The sequence below is a fragment of the Pteronotus mesoamericanus genome, unplaced genomic scaffold (genome assembly GCF_021234165.1).
Source record: "Pteronotus mesoamericanus isolate MK-2021 breed Mesoamerican mustached bat unplaced genomic scaffold, CSHL_Meso_final contig_65, whole genome shotgun sequence".
Lineage (NCBI taxonomy): Eukaryota > Metazoa > Chordata > Mammalia > Chiroptera > Mormoopidae > Pteronotus > Pteronotus mesoamericanus.
Window position 1 is genome coordinate 9,255,690 of NW_026555228.1, and position 24,093 is coordinate 9,279,782.

General features: G+C 38.7%; 1 protein-coding gene across 1 annotated transcript in view; it reads right to left on the reverse strand.

Moving 5' to 3' along the window:
* Positions 1-24,093, reverse strand: part of MAP3K15 (mitogen-activated protein kinase kinase kinase 15) — a 99,795-nt gene that overhangs the window by 51,986 nt on the left and 23,716 nt on the right. Inside the window, exons 4-6 of the mRNA XM_054581002.1 lie at positions 17,348-17,541; positions 12,849-13,017; positions 10,872-10,978 (exon numbers count right to left, since the gene is read on the reverse strand). Of these exons, the coding sequence (XP_054436977.1) occupies positions 10,872-10,978; positions 12,849-13,017; positions 17,348-17,541 (470 nt within the window). The remainder of the gene's footprint in view (positions 1-10,871; positions 10,979-12,848; positions 13,018-17,347; positions 17,542-24,093) is intronic.

Consider the following 24,093-nt stretch of genomic DNA (forward strand, 5'->3'; position numbering starts at 1 on the left):
TCTTTGGGCTCCAGCACCAGGTCAGCAGCTGGAAGGGTACCAGTGACATTCGGGGAGAAAGTAAAGTGCCTGCCATCAGGGTGAGTGCCAGGACACAGCCTCCTCCCAGACAAAACTTCAGAGGCCAGGCAGCAGCACTGCCTCCTTTCTGAGTCCTCCTCCACACAGAGCCACAGAGCAGTGACACCATATAGGAGACTCCATCAACCTGGTTCAGACGGGTTGCCCCGCCCTGGAAACAACCTAAGTCTCCGCTCCATCGAACTTACAGGTGCACTTTTCTACAACAGGCCACACTACTTAGACAGGGAGTCAAAGCAGCTATACCTAATATGGAAACAAACACACAGAGGCTGCAAAAAGGAGGAGACAAAGAAATATGGCCCAAATGAAAGGACAGAACAATACTCCAGAAAAAGAGGTAAATGAAATGGAGATAAGCAATCTATCAGATGCAGAGTTCAAAACACTGGTGATCAGGATGCTCAGGAAACTTACTGGGTACCTCAAAAGCATAAAAAGATCCAGACAGAAATGAAGGTTACACTAAGTGAAATAAAGAAAAATTTACAGGGAACCAACAGTGGAGGGTATTAAGCCAAGAATCAAATCAATGATCTGGAACATAAGGAAGAAAGAAAAATTCAATGAGAACAGCAAGAAGAAAAAAGAATCCAAAAAAAAAAAAAAAACATGGATAGGCTAAGGAGTCTCTGGGACAACTTCAAAGGTACCAACATTCACATCATAGGGGTGCCAGAAGGAACAGAGAAAGAGCAAGAAATTAAAAACTTATTTGAAAAAATAATGAAATAAAACTTCTGTAATTTGGTGAAGGAAACAGATATACAAGTCCAGGAAGCACAGAGTCCCAAAAGAGATGGATCCAAAGAGTACCACACCACGACACATCTCAATTAAAATGCCAAAGGTTAAAGATGAGAGAATCTTAAAAGCAGCAAGAGAAAAAGCAGAGAGTTACCTACAAAGAAGTTCCCATAAGATTGTCAGCAAATTTCTCAAAAGAATCCTTGCAGTCTAGAAGGGACTGGCAAGAAGTATTCAAAGTAATGAAAAGCAAGGACCTACAACCTATATTGCTCCATCCAGCAAAGCTATCATGTAGAATGGAAGGGCAGATAACGTGCTTCCCAGACAAGGTAAAGCTAAAGGAGTTCATCACCACCCAGCCATTATTATATGAAATGTTAAAGGGATTTATTTAAGAAAAAGAAGATCAAAACTATGAACATTAAAATGGCAATACAGTCACAATTATCAACAATTGAATTTAAAAAACAAATTAAGCAAACAAGCAGAACAGGAACAGAATCATAGATATGGAGATCATTTTGGGGGTCATCAGTTGGGAGGTAGAAGGGGGAGATTGAGGGAAAAGGTGCAGGGATTAAGAAGTACAAATTGGTAGGTACAGAATAGACAGGGGAATATTAAGAAAAGTATAGGAAATGGAGTAGCCAAAAAACTTACATGCATGACCCATGGACATGAACTGGGGGGAGGGGATTGCTGGAGGGAATGGGAGATACAGGGTGGAGGGAGGCAAAGAGGGAAAAATTGGGATAACTGTAATAGCATAATCCATAAAATGTGTTTTAAAAAAAGATCCACACCAGTAAATTTCATATAATCCTCCTCACTCCCTACTTGTTCCTTTCCCTTTAAATTAGACCTACACTGTGGATGACAGCGTAAAGAGATCAATGTAAATGGAAAGACAGACAAAAATAACATGGCAGCCTCCTGTAACTGGACGGAGAGCAAGGATTTTAGAACCTAAGCCTGAATCATGTGGATAAGATAGTTTGATAAAAGTTTCTTTAGAAAATATTTGAAGCCAAAATGAATTGAGAAATGTATCTTGGCATTTCTTGACCTGAAATGCCTTGCCATCCTCCAACAACAGAGGGCCTTAGTTAAGTCCTGTTTTCTTATCTGTCATACCGACCCAAACAGGAAATTTAGAAAATTATTTCTATATTCATAAATCACAGGCTTCCCTATTATTAGATTATATGGTAAAATGTTCATTTACACACAGGAAATGGATTCCTTAGACAGTTGTTAAAATAATTCTTGCCACAAAATAACCTGAGTTTGTGGCTGTGAAATGTTAAATGTTCCTATGGAGATTTGGAAACAAATGTCCATCAGCAGCGGAGACTGATTAAATCAACCATGACTAATGATATTCATATTCACATTATAAAATATTAAACATTTGTAAAAAGAAATGAAAGAATACCTCTATAACACTGCTATGGAGAGATCTCCAGAATATGTTGTTCAGACAAGAAAGAAAGGTAATGAATACTGTGCAGAGAATGCTGCCTTTTTATTTCAGAAAATGGAGATGTGAATAAATATATGTATCTGCTTTTATGTCTTCAAAATGGAAGGATGTACCAACAGGTAAAAAGAAGTGGATACTCATAGGTGGAGGGAGAAAACATGATGAAGGGGACAAGGACAGAGGTTACACTTCTTGGAATTTGACTTTGAAACTACACAATTTTACATAATTATAAAAGAAAATGAAATAAAAATTTAAAAACAGTGTTTCCTAAAAACACTGCTTGCTAATGAACATACCACCTGAATTTGTAGTTGGGGCAAAACAAATAATGAACCTATGCATCTGGTTGATGGCTTTCCCACAAAAGAGGAACTAATTCATATGATTTTAACACACAGCAAGGAGAAAAATCAGCCAAGCTTTGGACAATAGCATGGCCTTTAGGGATAGAATGGAATCTGAAAGGGTCCCCAAGCAAAACCAAGTGGCTTAACAATTTCTTGCCCCACACCTGCCTCCTGAATTTTGCCAAGAAAGCCACAGTAAAGGAGAGGTGTAAAAATAGAAATATATCATGTGCATTATCAAATCACTAGATTCTGGGATCCTGAAAAACTCAATCCAAAGGTATCAGAAACTGCAGCCCCAAACCTTTTCTGCTCAAATACTGCCAAGATAAAAAAGGTGACAGAGGGGCATGAGGTTGGAGGTTGGGTTAATTACAAGTGAACTAATTTTAATTAAAGGTAGAGTCCAATCCCAACCCAGCTATCCTGTACGAGAAATATGAAAAAAACCAGCCATTCATGCTAATTATCCAACCTAAGAAACGTTTCAGATATTCAGGATAACTTAAAAATTGAAATTATACTTCCATCTCCACTGTTCTCTTAGATAAAATATCTAGAGCACAATAAAATTATGAGATCTGCACAAGGCAAGAAAATGTGGCCCATAATCAAGATAAAACAATCAATAAAACCAGATACATAAACGACATTAAAATTAGCAGATTAGAACTTCAAAACAGCTATTAGAACTATATTTTTCTATAAATATATGTATGTGTAAAGAAATAAAAGGTACTTTGTGATAAATGGAAACTCTCACAACAAAAATGACTAGAAGTGCTAAACCTGAAAAATTTAAAAATTCAAAAAATGTTATTGAATGGGCATAACATAAAATTTGGATACTACAAAAAGAAGTATAAGTGAACTGGAACACAGGTCAATCAAAATTATCTAAAGTGGGGATGGATGGTGGAGAAAGAGCAAAAAGAAACTTTTGGAAATAAAACACTCCATATCTTAATTGTAGTGGGAGTAATGTGGGTGTATTTATTTGGCCAAAGTCATCAAATTGTGTACTTCAAATGGGTGCATTTTATTTTATGTAACATGCTTTAATTATACCTTGAAGAAGTTAACTTAAAAATATGAAGAAACCAAATAGTGTCTCTAAAAGTAAAGTATTGTTTAGTCACAATCCTTGGTATTTTTGCCGTCAGATACATTCTTCTTTCTCCTGCTCTGTTCTGTATCACAGGGGAGCTGGCTCCTCCAGACTGCTTCCCAAGCAAGCTGATTACCAGCAATGAGCAGCCAGTGGGAGGCACCAGTGGACAAGCAACTGGAAGAGGGGAAGAAGGAAGGGAAGCCAGAGTACTTTCTCCCTCTTTTTGTGTTTTGTGTGGTGGCTATAGAGACAGTTGCATCTCTTCTATAGAAGGCTGGCTCACAATAGTTCCAAGTGATCCTAGCTCCTGGATTCTGATAACATCACTTCTTTCCTGTGTGCCTGCAGCCAAGGGAGACATGGCAACAGCCTCCTGCTGATGCTAATTTCTGAGCAACCTCAGCTCCCTGTGTAATCCTCAGCAATTCCATCACCTGTGTAATCAATTTCCTGTATTAAAGTTCTTCTATTTTAAATACTTAAAGTGCCGTCTGTTTCCTGATTGGTTCACAGATGTACACCTGTCAAAAGAAAGCAGGTACTCTACTCCAGTCAGATGTCTCATATTTATATAAGGAGAAGAGAATGACTAAAGGCAACCTGTGTTTTAGCATGAACATTACCCAGAGCCAAAGAAACACATAAACCAGAATGGCTGTTTTCCTACCTACAAATAGGACCTACTTATGCAACAGGGAAGAACCACTATGATATCACCCCACTCCTGTTTCCATCATCTAAATCTTTCCCAGTCTTCTGAGACCACAAAATAATCTGTAAAGACTGGACTCTACAGTGGGCTGGCAAATCCTGATGTGGAGCCAGGCATTTCTTTTCCATTCTCACAAAGGCAACACGAGCTGAAGCGTGTTTCTGCCTGAACTCTTGGTTCTGCTATCTGACATGCTCCCAGGGATCTCCATATAGATGGATCCACTTAAATTCTACTTCTTCTTTCCAAGTTGTGGCAGAGACTATAGAATGTGTTCACTAAACCAAATTTAATTTTTCCTGGACAATCAGCCAGACCACATTTCCTAACTTCTCTTGCAGTTAGGTTAGGCCATGTAACTGAATTTTGGCCAGTGAAATATGCTAAGCAGTAACAAACACCACTTCCTGACCAGGCTCATGCAAACCTTGGTATCATCAAAAAGTGGAAACAACCCAAATATCCATCAACTGACCAATGAATAAAATATGGTATATTAGTACAACAGAATATTATTCAACCATAAAAAAGTGAAGTACTAATACATGTTATATATGGATGAACCTTGAAAACATTATGCTAAGTGAAAGAAGCCAGTCATAAAATGTTACATATTATATTACTCTATTTATATGAATTGTCCAGAATAGACAAATCCATAGAGCCAGAAAATAGGTAAGTGGTTTCCTAGGACAAGGAGTGAGGTGGGGGAATAGGGAGTAACTGTTAATGGACTGCCAAAACAGATCAGTGGTTATTTAGAGCTGGGGAAGAGGGTTAAGGGGAAATGAGGGGAGTGAAACTGGTAATGGATTCAGGGTTTTAAGGGGAGAGATAATGAAAATGTTCTAAAACTGATTATTGTGATGGTTGCACAACTCTGTGAATACACTAAAAACCACTGATTTGTAAATGTGAAATGTGTGAATTGAATGGTATGGGAATCTTATCTCAATAAAGCCATATTCTCTCTCTCTCTCTCTCTCTCTCTCTCTCTCTCTCTCTCTCTCTCTCTCTCTCACACACACACACACACACACACACACACACACACACACACACACAGTCCCCTGGTGATTCACCATGGTTTCTCTTTTCTTACTTGGTTGAAAGGAGATCTAAGGATCTAAGAGAAGACAGAGCCTCAAGCTACACAGAAATAGTTACAGCCATGGCTGAGCACCTGCTTCATGCCAGGGGTACTCCAAGTAATACTACATGGTAGATGTTAATATTCCATTATACATACAAGAAAGCTAAGGCTTTAAGAGATCTTGACCACAGCCATGACGCTTAAATACAGAAGTCAGAATTCAAACCCAAATCTGTTTGGCTTTAAAGCCCATAGTAATGATAATGATTTCTTATGTCCTGTGTAAGCTGGCTCTTAAGGCAATTCCAAAGGAAAAAATCCCCTCATCCCAGTGACATGATATTCTGAATAATGGCAACATTGTCAAAATAAATGCAGTGCATTGCAGCACAATTAGTTTGAAGAGAACAAGTTTGTCTGTATAAGCTCAAGTGTGTGCATGTGTGTAATATTTATGTGAGATTGTATTTTTAGTCACTCATTAACTTTAGTTGCCCCTCATGAGCTCTCTCTTTAGACGAAGCCCTTCCGATGACACATAAGTAAGTTAGTAAATGAAGCGGGGGAGAGAGTGAAGTAGAGCAGGAAGTAGAAAAGGAAGATATCACAGACTCAAGGATGCCAATGTGGAAGAATGAGGACAGGTGGAAGTAGTAAGCCCTTTGAATAAATATTTTTCAAAAGGAAAACATGTTATTGGCAAGGCCACTGCTTAGAGGATAACTAGATGGTCAATTTCTCATGGAAAAATGTAACTAGTCTTTTGGTATAAAAAGTATATATTACGAAAAGTGGTTTCACTATTCAGCTACCATCCAATTTCAACATATATGACAAAACAGGACATATCAAAAGTAGACCTCCAATTCCAAGTGGTCCGTGGCTGGTTTTGGTTATCCTTCACACAAACCAAATATAAGATCAAGCTTTCTGGGAATACTTTCATTGATTATGCCATCATATTATTAAACTAGTGGATGAAGAGTACTGTGCTAAAATTGGGGAGTTCTGGTCCCAGCTCTCTTATTGAACAGCTGTTATATTTTAGGTTCCTGCCTTTCTTCCTTCCATCCCCCTCTCTAAAATAAAGGGTTTGGACTAGATGATCCCTTGTAAGTTCACAGACTTTCTGGTTCTCTTCATGGTTAGGAAAACAGTCACCATACATATGTATCCTTCTTTTGCAACATGGTTTTAGATCCCTGGAGACAAATGCCCTTTAAAAATGGGGAGATGTAATCATTTCTCTACTTTACAAAAATGTTTTAAAGAATGGCTATTTATATAAACATATAGATTAAGATGGTGAGATCTTGAACAATGAACATAAACAAAAGAGACAAAGAAAAAGAGGCTGGCGGTTACTGCATAGACAATGAGCCCACACTGTCCTCCTGGAGACATCTGTGCCTCTACCTGAGCAATGGTCTGCCTGGATAGCTCAGAGGCTGAGGTTTAGGTGAGTGCTGTATGTTCTGGAACAAGCCTGTAGCCCCTCTGGCATGGGCTGAATTCAGTAACATTCATCTAGTATCTCCTCTTCACACGTTTCTAGGGCCCCCAGAGTATCTTCTCTCCATCACTCCCCTTTACTTTTACAGTGATATATTAGATATTACAATAAATGTGTCATGCATTAAGCTTCCCCTCCACTTGCTGAATAATTCAATGAATTGAATTTTGCTGGAGTTGGAGGTCTTGACAGAAAGATGCAGGGAGTAAAGTAAGTACACTCCTACTTTGCAGCAGGCAAGCTTTGTTGTTTTTAACCTAGGACTTTTATTCTTCCAGACAATTCTTTTGCTGACTGCCTGGAATCTTCTGGCTGCATTAACATATCTAATAAAGTCTTGTCTGTAAAAGAAGCAACAAATAAAAATTGCTCATAAAGGATTCATGCCACTGAGAGGCAAGCTGTTTAACTGCTCAGTGGAAATTTGAAGTAGTCTTGAATGGGCTTCAGAATGCAGTAAAGTGGAAGATACCAGGAAAAGCTGGTCAGCTCAAGTCAGGTTTTCTAATAAGAGGGAGCCCTTGACATCTGAGGGCCAAATGCCATTTATTACTGCTAACCTTTAGTAACTAATTTATGGACATGATTTGCTCCAGTTCCTACGAGTTAAACCGGCTGTAATATAGGAAAAATACCACGATTTGCCACCACCAATTTCTCCTCTATTAGTACAAGGTAAGTCCCTAAACGTCCTCAAAAGTGTATGTAATGCCAAATCCTACTACAACTATGCTGACAGCTAGCCAAGTTATACCTACAGCAAAGATGTGAAAATCAGGATCAGATCGCATGTTTAAATGAAGCAATTATAGTAATTCTATAGAAAACCCCTAGTTGGTTGGAGAAAATGAGGTTCTTGGCGTTGAGGCCTCTGCCTGGCCTACAAATCAGAGCCACTGTCTGTGTCAATCAGATGAAAAGGAAAAGACCTATTGTCAGAGAGAAAGGTAGCTCTCTGGTGTGCAAACCCGGCCATTCTGTTTCCAACTTGGAAAGATATTCATCTTGGGATCACTTCATGTTGCCGTACCCATTTCTCTAAAATACTGATTTTCCTTTTCAAAACTTTTTTTATTCTTTTATTACTTTAAGTGGATGGCAACCAGATAGTTTCATTCTGTTTGACAGCAGTTGCCTTTACTCTGTTTGGGAAAGGACATGATGGCAAGTGATTTAAATGGCCTTCAAAGCTTTTATTTAACGAACTCTTGTTTTTATGGCACTTACAGTGTGCTGGGCATTCTTCCAGGAACTTCACCAGTGATAACTTATTTAGTCATTATAAATCAAGAGTCAATCAAGTATAATTAAGTATAAATAAAAGTGGAACCCATTACTCTGTGGCAAAGGAGTTACAGGACTTCTTTTTTCAGTCTTAATGAAGATGCTTTTCCCAGCACTCCCTGCTGCTGAGTTTAAAGACCACTGGGGAGAAAGCAGGCACATTTGCACAGAGACTATGAAGACGCCCACCCTCCAAAGGAATCAAAATCCTGACCACCACTGTTTGTCCGCATCTACTATAGCAGGACACATGCATATATGATATACCTGACAGAAACATGTCCGCTTGTGTACAAAAATCATGCACACAAATGTTATACCAGCATGATCATAGTATACCTAAACTAGAAAAAACCTAAAGGTTTATCAGCAGTAAAATGGAGAAATCAGTTGTAGCATATCCACACAATGGACTACTACACGGCAACGAGAGTGAACGAACTGTTGACACATTCAACAGCATGGACGAACCTCACAAACATGATGCTGAGTGAAGGAAGCCAGACAAAAAAGAGTAAATACCATGTGATTCCATTTAGATGAAGCTCAAGGACAGGAAAAACTCATCTATGGAAACAGAGGCTGCAACAGTGGTTGCCTATGGAGGGGTGGTGATTGCTTACAAAGGTGCACAAAGTAACTTTCTGGAGGAATAGACTCTTTTTATTTTGATAGGCGTGCTGTTTACACGGGTATATCCATTATCAAAACTCATCAAACTGTATACTTAAAATCTATGCACTTCACTGTTTGTGCATTTTACTTAAATATAAAAGAGAGATGTGACCTCAAATGAGTCATGAGACTCCTTAAGCCATCGGCTTGTGTTGCTGCTGTCCTGCAAATGCTGCCAGTACCAGGCTCCTAGTCTGTAGCCTAATCCAGCTGCAGAGGCAAAGCCAAGCCTCTGAGAAACCAGACACTAGAGTCCTCTAATCCAGATCACCTCCAATCTCACTTTATTCATTCCCTGTGAAAGACGTTAGCTACAGAAGGGTAAAAAAAGGTGACAGAACTCTGGCTCTCAAGCCAAGTCTGAATTCCCTTCCAGAGTTTTTTTTTTTTTTTTTGTTTTTGTTTTTTTTTTGCTGTATGAGTCAGTATCATCATTCCTGGCCCCAGAAGAGGACAGGCCTAGCATGAAGTGTATATCCAGGCACGGTTCTCACCATAGTAGCCTAATGCTATTCCTCTTCCTGTATCTTATCAGGGAAAGAAGAGAGACTGTAAGGCTGAGACATTTAGGCATCTGAGATTTTGTGAGGTCAAATGTGGCAAACTCCTATTTATCCTCCAAATCCATAGTAACCGAGTTTGTATGGGCACATAACCACCTAGCTATAGACTATATTTCCCAGCTTTCCTTACCCACTAGATGGGGGTCACATGACTATGCTCTCACCAGTGGAATGTTAGAAGTGGAATGTGCAAATTCCACTTGCTTTAAAAGAAATTACTTGCCCTGAGCTCCTACTCTTTCCTCCTTTCCACAGGCTAGAACACAGAGTACCAGTGACTGAGCTTCAACTAGAGAAAGAGGGCAAGTCTTAGAAATGAAAGAGCTACAAAATGGTCAGAAGCCATGTCCCTGATCAACTCCTGGAGCAGTGCTATGCCACTAGCCTGGACCAGTCAGCTCTAAACTGCTATGTAAAAGACAAATTGCAACCTAATTTAAAGCACTGCATTTAGGCTTTCTTTATTACAGCATCTTAGCTAATACCCCTCACATGTGAGCTTTTGAGGCTCATGGTCTCTAGGCTGGAATTTCCAAGTCTCACATACTCTACCTAGCCCAGTAATTTGTATTTCAAAGTTCAGATTATACCAATACTTAAAGACAGCACCCTCTTTTCCTATCATACAATGTTAATCCTGCTGTTTAACCTGGTTTCCCACACTCTACAAGATACTATCAACTCCTTACTCATGTATACAAGGTCCTTTCAAGACATGGTCCCATCCTCCATGCTGAGCCTCACTGTATGCATTTGTTTCACCTGCAACTTGAGTTTTGTTCATACAGTTCTCTGAAGACACACACTGCACATAAAGAACTCTATGCTCAGCTCTGGCCAAGTGGAATGGCCTTTTTACCACCTCCCTTCCACACCCTCTCCTGGCCATGACGTAATTCTTACTAAGCCTTCAAATATCAGCCCAAAAGATCCCAGAAAATGTCCAGTAAGAGTGACTTCCTCCCTCTGTTATGCTTCCACAGCACATTGGGCAAACCTCATTAAGATCTTTATCTCTATAAGCTAGTGAGATTTAGCTACATGGCTGACCTCACAGCTAGAATATATGTTCCAAAAACAAAGTCCCTGAAGACCAAGACCTTGTCCATTTTAATAACCTTGACATTTTCGTGCCTTGCCCATTTCACAACCTTGACATTGAGCACATGATCTGGCTTATATTCAATGAGCGTTGAGTAAATGAAGGAAGCAGAATAAAACACGTGGCTTGTTTCAGAAGTCCTTATCATCCTTACCTATTCAGTGCAAATGCATAGTGGAATTTAATATTATGTTGGTCGGTCAAATCACACACAGGCAGGAGTTCCATTGTTTCTACCAGGTCCACCATTGCATCATAGTCCTGTTGGCAAGAGGTCCCAAGGTGAGAAAGAGAGGAAACACATATCTCCACAGATTTTTCTGAAAAGTTATAAGCATGAGACAGCCTAGGCACTTAAATATAAGTTGAATGTGGCAAATTCCTAGTTATTCTTCAAATCCATGGTAGCCGAGTTTGGATGGGCACATGGCCACCAAGCTACAGACTACATTTACTGAAGTTACTCACTACCCAGCAGCAGCCATGAAAAAAGCTACCATGTTTTGAGTCCAGGAGAGTTACCACCACCAGCACAGCTGTGGATTAAAATAAACTGGCCATAAACATACAAGAAACCTTGCAGCCACTTGCCACATAACGGGAAGAAACATCTCAGTCCTTCCTATTTTGCCAGAAACTAACAAATCCACCTAAACTAGCATTTCTCAGCCTTGGCACCATTGACATGTTGGGGTTGGATCATTCTGTATTATGGGGCACTGTCCTGTGCATGTGGGATGTTAAGCAGCGTCCCTGGCTTCTAGCTACTAGATGCCAGGAGCACCTCCTTCCTCCCCCCTCCAAGGATGTGACAACCAAAAATGTCTCCAGACACTGCCACATGTCCCCCAGTTGAGAACCACTGCATAATTACCTAGGGAATAATTGCTACCATGTTTGCCTCAGCTGGATCCCCTATGAGTAGTGCCATCTGCTACCCTTTCAGCCAGGCTTAGAATCACTGCTACTGACCAACTGCCTGACAGCCAGACACAGCACAGGACTTCCCACCAAAACCCCATGCCTTTTTTGTGGCTCTGCATCTGAATGCAGTTGCCCAAGGAAAGGGAAGGCAGTCGATTCTAAGAAGCTTCTGGCTCACCTTTGAATCTGAGAGCCCCAACAATGGAAGGTTATAAAAAGAAGAGATACGTGAAGACAAGGACAGGAGGAAGCCAGCAGCTCAGGAAGAAAGGCTTCAAAAAAGGGCATCCCCATTCTTCTGTCCCATGGGGCATAGTTTAATCGTTATAACCCTATTAAAATCAGTAAAATGCATCTGTTTATCACTAGTGGCACAATGGATACCGCTCTCTTTAAAGACCTGTAACCAACAATCTCCTTCCTATATGGCTTTGTGGAATTATGCAGACAAGGTGCTTTGCCTTTGTACATTCCTCCAAAGGGAAGTAAGGCAAGACATCCTTAGAAGTGGCTCAACAGCACTGAACATGGAGGGAGGACATGCCTGATTTCTTTCATGGTATAGCATCCCACAAACCCTGTCTCAGGAACTCTCCAGAAGTCTCTGACACTTGCCTTAGGATAAACATCTTTATTCCCTGGGTCCTGGATGTGCACCTGCTACTCCTTTTCTCCCTGTCACTGATGGGTGCTGGTAAATAAAGAAGGAAGTGACAAAGGCCTAAATGAAGCAGCACAGCAGATGAATTAAGAGCAAGGACAATGGAGCCAATTGCCTTGGTTTGAACGCTGACTTTGCCAACTGCTGTGTGACCTTGAGCAAGTCACTTAATTTCTCTGTGCCTCATGTTCCTCATTTGTAAAATAGGGATAATCAGAGTATTCACCCCACAGGCTTGTGATAAGGATTAAACGAATCAAGATTCACGAAGGGCTCAGAACAATGTCTAGCTTAAAGAACATATAAACTCTTAAATTCTGCATTTATGGTAGTTTTGTTGGAGTGGCCATCTGACAGGACAAAATCTTCTCCAATATTTCTACCACAACAGATACACGAGATGACCTATGACCTAGCCACATACCCATTTTGTCTATAAAACAGCTACTTCGCCATGTACCTGCTATAAGAGTACTTCATATAAGGAATTCCTCATGCCAAGGAAGAACTCAGCATGTGTTAGCCTCAGGTAAGCATACTTCATACCTGGATATCGCGGTAGGACAGCAGTAAATTAATGATGATGTCTGAACTCAGAACTTCATTACTATCCATGCGGAGTTTGATCCGAGCCAGCTCCTTCGCTAGATCTTTGTCCTGGTATCTCTCTCTGGCTCTCTGGATATCATTTAACAAAGTTTCTTCATAATAAAAACTGGAGAGGGAAACAAGAAAACCTCAGGTTGCATCTATCTCTATGCATCCAGGCTTGACTTAAAATGACCAGAGAGTGATTTAAATTTGTTGTCCACTTTCCAAGTAATTTTTTCATGGAGATTGGGCATTGCCAAGTGGTAGGACCATCAACCCATTAAGTAGCAGAAATGAGTTAACTATAGAGACTAAAATTAGGCTCTTCATTAAAAAACAGACTAACAAGCTCAATTAAATAACAGTCTTCAGAAAAAGAGAACATGTAAGAACTACTTTTTAAAAATAGATTTTATTGATTTTTATTACAGTTGTCCCAGTTTTTCCCCCTTTGTCCCTCTCCATCTGGTACCCTCATTCCCTCCAGCAATCCTCCCCCACCCCGCTTAGTTCATGTCCATGGGTCATGCATGTAAGTTCTTTGGCTTCTCCATTTTCTGTACTATTCTTAACAACCCCCCTCCGGTCTATTTTGTATCTACCAATTATGCTTCTTAATCTGTGTACCTTTCCCCCATAATTCCCCTTCCCCCCCAGCTGATAAACCTCTAAATGATCTCCATATCTATGATTCTGTTCCTGTTCTGCTTGTTTACTTTTTTAGATTCAGTTGTTGATAGTTGTGAGTTTGTTGCCATTGTAATGTTCAGTTTTGATCTTCTTTTTCTTAAATAAATCCCTTAAACATTTCATATAATAATGGCTTGGTGATGATGAACTCCTTTAGCTTTACCTTATCTGGGAAGCACTTTATCTGTCCTTCCATTCTAAATGATAGCTTTGCCGGATGGAGCAATGTAGGTTGAAGGTCCTTGCTTTTCATCACTTTGAATACTTCTTGCCAGTCCCTTCTTGCCTGCAGTTTCTTTTGAGAAATCAGCTGACAGTCTTATGGGAACTCCTCTGTAGGTAACTCTCTTTTTTCTCTTGCTGTTTTTAAGATTCTCTTTTTAACTTTTGGCATTTTAATTATGATGTGCCTTGGTGTGATCCTCTTTGGGTCCAACTTGTTTGGGACACTCTGTGCTTCCTGGACTTCCATGTCTATTTCTTTCATCAAATTAGAAGTTTTCTTTCATTATTTTTTCAAGTAACTTTTCAGTATCTTGCTCTTTCTCTTCTCCTTCTGACATCCCTGTGAGTTGGATGTTGGCACGTTTTGACATGTACCAGAGGTTCCTAAGCCTCGCCTCAATTTTTTTAAGTTCTTTTTTTCTTCTCACTATTCTAGTTGAATGCTTATTTCTTCCTTACATTCCAAATCATTGATTTGACCTCAGATTCATCACCTCCTCTGTTGTTTTCCTGTATATTTTTCTTTATTTCACTTAGTGTAACCTTCATTTCTGCCTTGATATTTTTTATTTTGTTGCTGTATTCAATGAGTTCTTAGAGCATCCTGATCACCAGTGTTTTGAACTCTGCATCTGATAGATTGCTTATCTCCATTTTGATTAGTTCTTTTTCTGGAGTTTTGCTTGTTCTTTCATTTGGGCCATATTTCTTTTTCTCCTCAATTTGGCAGCCTCCCCGTGTTTGTTTCTGTGTATTAGGTAGAGCTGCTTTGACTCCCTGTCTTAGTAGCATGGCCTGGTGTAGAAAAGTCACCTGTAAATTCTGTGAGGTAGAGCATTTGGTAATCGCAAGGGCAGGGCAACCTGCTTCACTGCTTTGTGGCAGTGTTGGGGGAGGGCTCAGAGAGGGGACACTGCGACTGCCTGACTTCTGGAGGTTTGCCTGGCACTGACTCTCTGTGGCTGGTACCCTTCCAGCTGTAGCCCTGGTGCTGAATCCCAGAGGGGGCGAGACTTTAAGCAGAGTCTCCTGAAAATCCGTCAGTTTCTTCTGCCACCGCAAACACCACTGGTTCTTACTGCCAGAATTTATGGGGATTTATCTTCCTGACATTTGAACCCAGGGTTGTGCAGTCTGGCCTGGGGCTGGGATCGCTCAATCTCAAGATATCCCTCCTGATTTTTACCCACCACACATGAATGTGGGACTGCCTTTTCTGCAGCTGCTGCCTCTCCCTGCCACACTGCATCTCTGCTCACCTCCGCATCTCCACCCCTCCTACCCGTCTGGATGAATGTAGCTTCTTTATATCTTAGTTGTCAGACTTTCATACAGCTCAATTTTCTGACAATTCTGGGTATTATTTGTTTTGAGGTCTAGTTGTAATTCTTTCTGTGGTTGTGTGAGGAAGTGAAGTGTGTTTACCTACACCTCCATCTTGACTGGAAGTCTTCAACTAGTCAGAACTGTTATTTTAATAATTATAAAACTATGCCAAATAAATATGTGAACAATACACAGCCTTGTCCCAATGCTTATAATAAAAAGTCTTAAATATTTAAAGAATGAAGTGATGCCCACACAAACTACTCTGATATAAAAATACCAGTGCACTGCTTTAATCTTTTATTTCCTTATTTGTCTATTGCTCATCACCCCAATGATAAGCAAATTAGGAGATTCTACCAATGTTTAAAATTCTATTAAGCATAAAATTCTATTATTAATCTAATGAGTCATTAACTTGGATGACAGTCATTATTCATTTGATGAACTAAAGGCATCAAAGCTATTAAGAGGTCAGTAGTTTAGCTTGACAAGTAAAAAGTTATACTTTAGTTTTGTCTTGTTTTCCAGGGTAATTCTGAAAAATAGTTTTAATAAACTAAGAAACCCAGTAAGAACAGTAACTTGTAAGTAAATAAACAAAACACTGAATTGAGTATGGCTTGAGGACATATATGTAATAAGCATGCAGCCATTTTTGCCACTGCAAACCAGCAAAGATGTTACTAGTTAACGTGAACTTGGAAATGGCTTCTAACCCCCTTTTTATCAGAGGGCTCCAGGTAGCCTTTATCAATTAAGAGTTGTCACTTGAGCTAAAAACTTTGCCATCTTCATTATAGATGTTTTTAAATCATAAGCACCATTTACCCTATCAGTAATCATTGTTAGGTATCTGTCAGCTCAAGGGGTGGAATCAACCAATAGATGTTTCAAGTCCCTTCAAATTAAACCAAACCAAAAGAGTTTTTTTTCTTCTGATACATATATACACTGAATAAAAAACAAACGAGTATGCTTCTGGAAAATACCTTGCTCATCTGGCTGATTCAAGCTAACCTATCCCCTTGTCAGATCTGAGATGACGATACCCGGAGACTCCTTACACTTTACTAAAATATTTATTAAGACAATAGTTAGCAAGGGGAGATTAAATGAGGTTTTCCAGGAAAGTGCCACAAAAGTTCCCTATTTTCTTTCTATGTTGGCATGTGGTCACAGATGTCTGGGTTTTCAGTCTTCTTTTCCAATAAAGCCTATAGGAGAAACTTTGTGTCCAGAATAGAGGTGATGAGGTAGAAAAAGAAAACAGACTGTTAACTAGAGTGTACCTCACACCAGTACTACAGTAGTTATGCTCCGCAGGTCAGGGAGCCATGATTTGAGCCAAAGTGGGACATGTGGTCCTTTACATTTCAAGTCGGTTCAGCCAGTACTTTGTATTTTCATTTGTTTTGGAAGGACAAAACCTTCCCTTTGTGATATAATTTACAGAAGTAAATCCTTTAAATTGGCTGCAAGCAAAATAACTGGATCCTTTGGTTAAGTAGAATCATTTTTATGCCTTTAAGTTTTCAAATAAGAACATTTTAAGGCATGGTTTCTTAAGCACTGAGGAACAAAGAGGTGAGCTGACTTTATAAGGCTACACAGCAATGAATTGCTTGAGCCAGCACTCAAACCCAAACCTGCCCACCTCTGAATCAGTATTCTCCACTTCATCCAACATCAATCTACAAAGAACATATTACAGGACATCCTGAGGTCAGGGTGGCTTCAGCTGGACTCAGTGCATCCTGACCTTTATAGCTCAAAAACTTGCGGTCAGAATGACCATGCTGAGGCATTTTAACAACCTCAATAACTGAATGGAGTGAAGAGGGGAGGAAATCATCTTTAGAAATTATTTAAACCACTAACTCTCAGAACATTAAGAAAAATCACTGATTTAACTTCCTTATTGCCTACATGAGAAATGATTACAGAGAAGTTATCAAAGTCACACAGAAAGTTGAGGCCAGACACATGCTCAACCCTGACCTCCTAATTCCAGTTTTATTCTCTTTTGGCTACATGTCAAGGGCCCCAACCCAGTGTAGGGAACAACAAAAGATTTCAGGATGACTTAAAATGATTGGCAGGATTCCCCATTCTCTGGACACCATGGTCTTTGGAGGGTACATCACCTCCATGAATGTGAAGGGAAGATTGTGGCAAAGATCCTAGGCTTGTTGATGGCTGAGAGGAATTACCATGAGGTCGCGTGGATGTCCCTGAGGAGGCTGGTGAACCTGTCCACCAGGGGCACGCACAGGGCACCCATGATGGTGACCCAGTTGGGCTGCATGCACTCCGAGGCAAGTTTCTGGAAATCGCCCTTGCAGGAAACGTAATCAGTGCACGGTTTCATGGTGTATGGGATGAAATAATAATTTCTACTACACACCTGGAAAAAGGAAACAAAGAGGTTTCACAAAGTAATTGATTCAGAAGCATAGCTTTGGATTTGGAACCTGGTGGGGCAGGAAGGAGAAAATGCCTAAATATCACCATAACTTGTGAAATATGACTATAAACCTATTGAGCACAGAAGAGTAAGACACTCAATTTTGTAAGCTCTAACACATGGATGTACAGTGTGACAAAAATTTGGTTTTAAATGCTGAACTGATCTGTATATGCCTCAGAACTTCACTGGCAGAGATTTTAGAGGTTTAAAGTCTCAGAAATCACATCATTTCATTACGTGCCCCCTTCAAATCAGAGGGAATCCGAACCTACTGAAAACCAAGAATTGCAATGTAAAGGCCTATTTTCTTTCTCTTAGCATTGATGGAAAAGCCATATAATTTGATAATTTAACAACAGGTGAACTATCATAAACTTTGTTGAGTAAAAATTGTTTTGTGAGCAGATACTAATAAATATAATTAGTCTCAAAGACATTTTGAAAAAGGATCTGTTTAAAAATTTTATATTGTCAAATAATACTCAAATAATAAATTTTCACTGGAATAATTACAATTTGACTATGAATTGTGATTCTTTGTAAGCATAAATGCTACTTTAAAGCATACTAAATTAATACGCTTTTTTAACACATAAGAGGGTTAAAATACATTGTTATATGACATTCTTATATCATTGAAAGCAACTGGCTCAAAATTTCAAACTTTTAATTACTATCCCTTCATTAAGTTTTAAAGAATTTATATGGTGTTAGAAATAACTCATCTGATTTCTTGCATTTAATTTTTAAAACTAATGGAGTTATCTAGGTATTTTGGCATAATAAAGACCTATCTTAGGAAACACACTTTCTCCAAGAATAAAAATTCAAATAAGAGGCACAGCCTATTATAAGTTAAATTCATTAATTACAAAGAAAACTATGTGAATACCATGGTCACATATGAAACAGAAGCATTAGGAAAACTTACAGCATTGGGGAATTATTTACAAATACATCTGTGACATACATTTGTTCTTCTACCTAAAATTGGTTGATTTTATGGTTAAAAAAAAGTCTTCACATTTCAGACTAAGAGGGAGAAAGGGACACATGAACAGTGAAGTCTAGAAGGTAAAATGTCTTTGAAAAAGTGAAGTTTGCCATTTTCAAAAAGTTAGAGCTATACTAGAGCTGTGAGGAGCTCCTCTCACATCCTCTCCCCAGAGGAAAAAAAATCATAACTGGTAACAATAATTTTAAAAAAACATTTAAGTTGCTACAAATTGTCTTTAAGAGCATGTATCAAGTAGAGAAACATTTATTCAAGAAAATTTACTAAATCTAGGTAAGAACAAGGAGAGTCTAGGCATTTGAGCTCTAACCTGTCCCTCCCTACCCTCCAGCCCAAAGTGACAGAAGCTCTACTCTGGGTAGTACAGGCAAGAATATGGGGCTCCCTCTCACCCTTAACCTCCACTCTAGGATGATAACAGCATTTTCATTCACTACAGCCATGTGTTTTAGAAGCTCTCTTCTAGGCAAGTGGTCAAAAGGACAAGGGTTCCATTTCTCTACCCAGTTCCCACTTGTAGGGAAGAAACTCTGTCCTAGGCAAAGCAGGCCAAGAATATTAAGCCCTGATCATCTTTGTCCCAGCTCACATAGGGCAAAGGTTCCAAGCCAAGAGAGGCAAGCTGAGATTAGGGCTGCTACCCCTGTCCAGACCCCCACTCATACAGCAGAGTGTTGCTCTGAGAGAGGCAGGCTGCTATCCCGCTCCTAGCTCTGGAGCGTAAGTGCAGAGGCCCTGCCTAGGAGTAGAGGCATGCTGTAAGAACAGAGCTCTGTAGCTCTCCGTAAGGGGACTTACTTAATAGGAAACATAACATGGCAAATTTCACACCTATGGGCACTGTCAAAAAATTAAGATTTTTATGGCAGGAAATAAAGAGGAGGCTAGTAGCTCCATGATAACAACAGGTAAAATGTAGACCAGCTAGAAGTTTAATAAAAAGGAAAAGGGGTAGAGAGAGCTAAGAAGAACCTTCCTGAAGTCAGAGTAAACTTTAAAGACTGGCTTTATAGACCACCTCTGCAAAGGAGCCCAACATTAATTATATCAGACTAAGGGACATTTATGTTTCAGGGCATTGTCAAAAAACAATAAATAAATCAGCTAACAATTAGGGGAGACTAGCCACTGGCTGTAACATCAATAGAGGAATCCCAGTCATCAATGTTTAACAGGGAAATATAGGGGAAAGATGTAGTCTTTCCCCTGTATAACCACTGCTAAGTTATAACCACTGTCATCCCTGGGTGAGGATTAGAGAGTCAGAATATCTGTGCACATGCCACAAACTGTACCTGCTGGGGGAGTGACATCAGCAGCTGCACACTGTGGAGGAAACAGACTTCACTGAACTAGTCTAGCAAAGTCATTAAACAAATTAACCAGCAAAAAACTAAAGCTCCAGAGTAAGGAAGAAGAGAGGTCAGTATCCAGAGTTGCTATATTATCCAAAAATGTCCAATTTTCAACAAAAATACAAAACATGCAAAGAAACATGACAGTGTGATCCCTACACAAGAAAAAGTAGCAGGCAACAATATCTGCCTTTGACGGGGGCCAGATATTAGACTTAGGAGAAAAAAACTTGAAAACAGTTTTTACAGTATGTTCAAAGAACTAAAGGAAACCATGCTTAAAGAATTAAAGATATAACAACAATGCCTTATCAAATACAGAATTATCAACAAAAAGAATGTCAATTACAACCCTAGCTCGTGTGGCTCAGTAGACTGAGTGCCAGCCTGTGAACCAAAGGGTCACCAGTTCGATTCCCAGTGTAGGGCACATGCCCGGGTTGCAGGCCAGGTCCCCAGGAGGGGGTATGTGAGAGGCAACCACACATTGATGTTTCTCTCCCTATCTTTCTTCCTCCCTTCCCCTCGATAAAAATAAATAAATGAAATCTTTTAAAAAAAAGAATAAAGAATATCAATTACAAAAAAAAGAAGCAAATGGAAACTCTGGAGTTAAAAAATATAGTAACCAAAATTAAAAATTCACTGAAGGAACCCAATGGGAAATTTGAATGGAAGAATCAGCAAACTTGTAAATATACCAATAGAGATTACGCAGTCTGAAGAATAGAGAAAAAAAGAATGAAGAAAAATGAACAGAGCCTCAAAGAAATATAGAACACCATCAAGTGAATCAACATACATTACACATATTGGGAGTCGCAGAAGGAAAGAAAAAGGAGCAGAAAAATGCTCAAAGAAATAATTGCAGATGGCCAATAGATATATAAAAAGATGTTCAACATCACTAATCATCAGAGAAATACAAATTAAAACCACAATGAGATATCACCTCCCACCTGTCAGAATGGCTATTTTATCAATAAACCAACAAACAAGTGCTGGTAAGGATGTGGAGAAAGGGAGACTCTTTTGCACTCCTGGTGGGAATGCAGATTCATACAGCCACTGTGGAAAGCACTATGGAGATGCCTCAGAAAAATAAAAAATGGATATGCCTTTTGACCCAGCAATCCCACTTCTGGGAATATATCCAAAGGAGTCCAAAACACTAATTTGAAAGAACATAAGCACCACTATGTTCATTGCAGTATTATTTATGATCATCAAGATATGGAAGCAGCCCAAGTGTCCATCAGTAGATGAATGGATGAAACAATGATGGGACATTTACACAATGGAATACTACTCAGCCATATAAAAGAAGAAAACTTTTACCCTTTGTGACAGCATGGACGGACTTGGAGAACATTATGCTAAATGAAATAAGCCAGGCAGAGAAAGACAAGTACCATATGATTTCACTCATATGTGGAATCTAATGAACAAACTAAACTAACAAGCAAAATAGAGACAGGCTCATAGATAGAAAGCAGGATGACAGCTAAAGGGGGGAGGTGGTTGAGCAAAAAGAAAAAGGACTCATGGAAGTGGACAACAGTATGGTGACTGCGGGGTATAAGGGACTACATGGTAATGGAAAAAATCCAATAAAAGTAAAATTGATTAATTATTTTTTAAAAAGAAATAATTGCTGAAAACCTCACAAATTTGATTAAATACACCTACACATTCAAGAAGTTAAAATAACTCCAAGTAGGATAAACTAAAAGAGATCCACACCCAGATACACCACAGTCAAAAATTTGAAAGACAAAGAGAAAATCTTGAAGGCAGCAAGAGAAAAAGGTCTTATCAAGTACAAGGAAACTCCAAATAAAATTAACATTCGACTTTTCATCAAAAGCAATAAAGGCCAGAATGAAGTAGGATGATATTCAAAGTGATGAAAGAAATTTGAAAAAATAAATTAATTAAAAAAATAAAAAATAAAAAAATAAAATTATACCTCAAGCTTAAAATAAAAAAGTCAACCAAGAATCTTATCTCTAGCAAAAATATCTTTTCAAAATAAAAGTAAAATAAAGACATTTTCAGATAAACAAAAAGTGAGACAATTTGTTCCTAGCAGAACTGTATTACAAGATACTAAAGGAAGGTCTTCAAGCTGAAAGCAGTGACACCATACAGTAATTCTGATTCACATGATAAAAGCAAAGTAGGCAAGAAAAGGTAGTTATATAGGTAATTATAAAACACAATATAACTTCCAATTTCTTCTTTCTTCTCTTAATTCATTTAAAAGACAATTGCATAAAATAATGTGAGTAATCATATGCTGGAGCCTATAGTATATTTGATACTAACAATACAAAAGATGCAGGTGGAAATAAAACTGTATAGGAACAAGGAAACAGTACCAAATAAACTTGAATACACAGAAACAGAAAAAAATCAGAAATGGTAAACAAAAAGGTCAGTATAACAAACTCTATAAATATATACTTATTTTCCTTTCTTCTCTCAGCTTCTTTAAGCAATATAACACTGTAAAGAGTAATAATTATAACAAAAGTACATTACAACTAAATAATGTACCCTGAATCTCCACTATAGGTAGGCAAACTGAAGGTGCAAGAATCCTATCTATTTGGACAGAATTCGTATATATCCTAATACTATTTTCCAAAACAAACATTTCTGCTGAAATTGTTTCTAGTCTTCCTTTAGCAAACTATTCTTTCCAGATAGCAGAAAAGCAAAATTTGCTTCAGTCCTCCTCAAATCCTAAATAATGAGGTGTGAAAAAGTAAGATTTTGACAAATACATATATGCTACATGCTGTCACAGATTGTGACTGAGGTGGGCAGAGCAGCAGCAGCAGAGGCTGATGAGGGCCTGCCCACAGCTGGGAGGGTATCTGACCCTTTGAGCATATATTTAGCCACAGAGAAAAATGAGTAGAACAGAGGGAATACATGAACTCTGAAAACAACTGAGCGAGTTTAATGAACAGTACTGAGGAGATGGCAGGAATCTGGAGCCCTGAAAAAGTAAAAATAGTTCCTTTGAGACAATCTTTCATAAAGTATATAAAATTTCAAGAAATTTTACAAAAAGAAATTGGAGCTAATGACTGCATTTATAAAAGCAATTCATAAATTTCCCAATGAAAACACAGGCTCTTGAATAGAGTACTTTTGTTCCTAAAAAGAAGAAAAGGCCCAAACACCTTCAAATGAAGACACACATTCAGACTTTTGTTTGTGGGGAGACCAGAAATTAAAAAGAAAAAATACTGATTAGCATAATATATGTTCAATAGTGAAGCAGGCTTGGATATTTGTAATTGTTACATTTATAAAAGGAAACATCTCAATAATCTAGCTCATTGAAATGAATTTTACAAAGGTCGCTTAGTTTCCTACATATAGGCACATGAGAAACAGTATGCTAGGTACATTAATATGTATACCTTTATTCCAAACACTCTTTCAGTATTTCCAAAATGGATGATTCTGAGGTCAAAGAGCAGAGTAAAAGCCACTGGTCTCTGACACTGCGAAGTTAGGGGAGGGAGGAATCTGTCCTTAAGTTTTTAGTTCCTAATTTAGCAATTGAGATCTCCAGATATTCTACCATCTAAAATTTCACCATGAACAATCTGTTCATGTTTCAACCATGAACATATTGTCCTATATCATCACTAGGTTAAATAATAGGTGCTTTTTATAAAGCTATTACAAATATTTTATTATATAGTCTCAAATGCTGTAATTTTTAATGCCTGCCTAACAGACCATCTATATATATAGATAGACATGAAGTGTACTTAGCCATTCTCCTCTTAACTTTGTTCTACATTTTCTTCTTACTATACATTAAAATAAGCACTTTTTAATATGGTATCTTTATAATGTGGTTTTTTCCTAAGAGAAGCTTGCCAGGAGAGAAATTGCTAGACCAAGTTTAAGGTTCTTGATATGTGTGGCCAAGATGCAGTAAAAAGGATGGAGCAACTCAACACTCTCACCATTAGCGTTACAAAAGCATTTCAATTTCATCATCCTCTCAGCAGAATGGGGTAGTGTTTATTTTTTTCACATTTGCTAAGTTAGGTGAAAAAGGAATACCTTATGAGTATTGAAAGAGGCAGT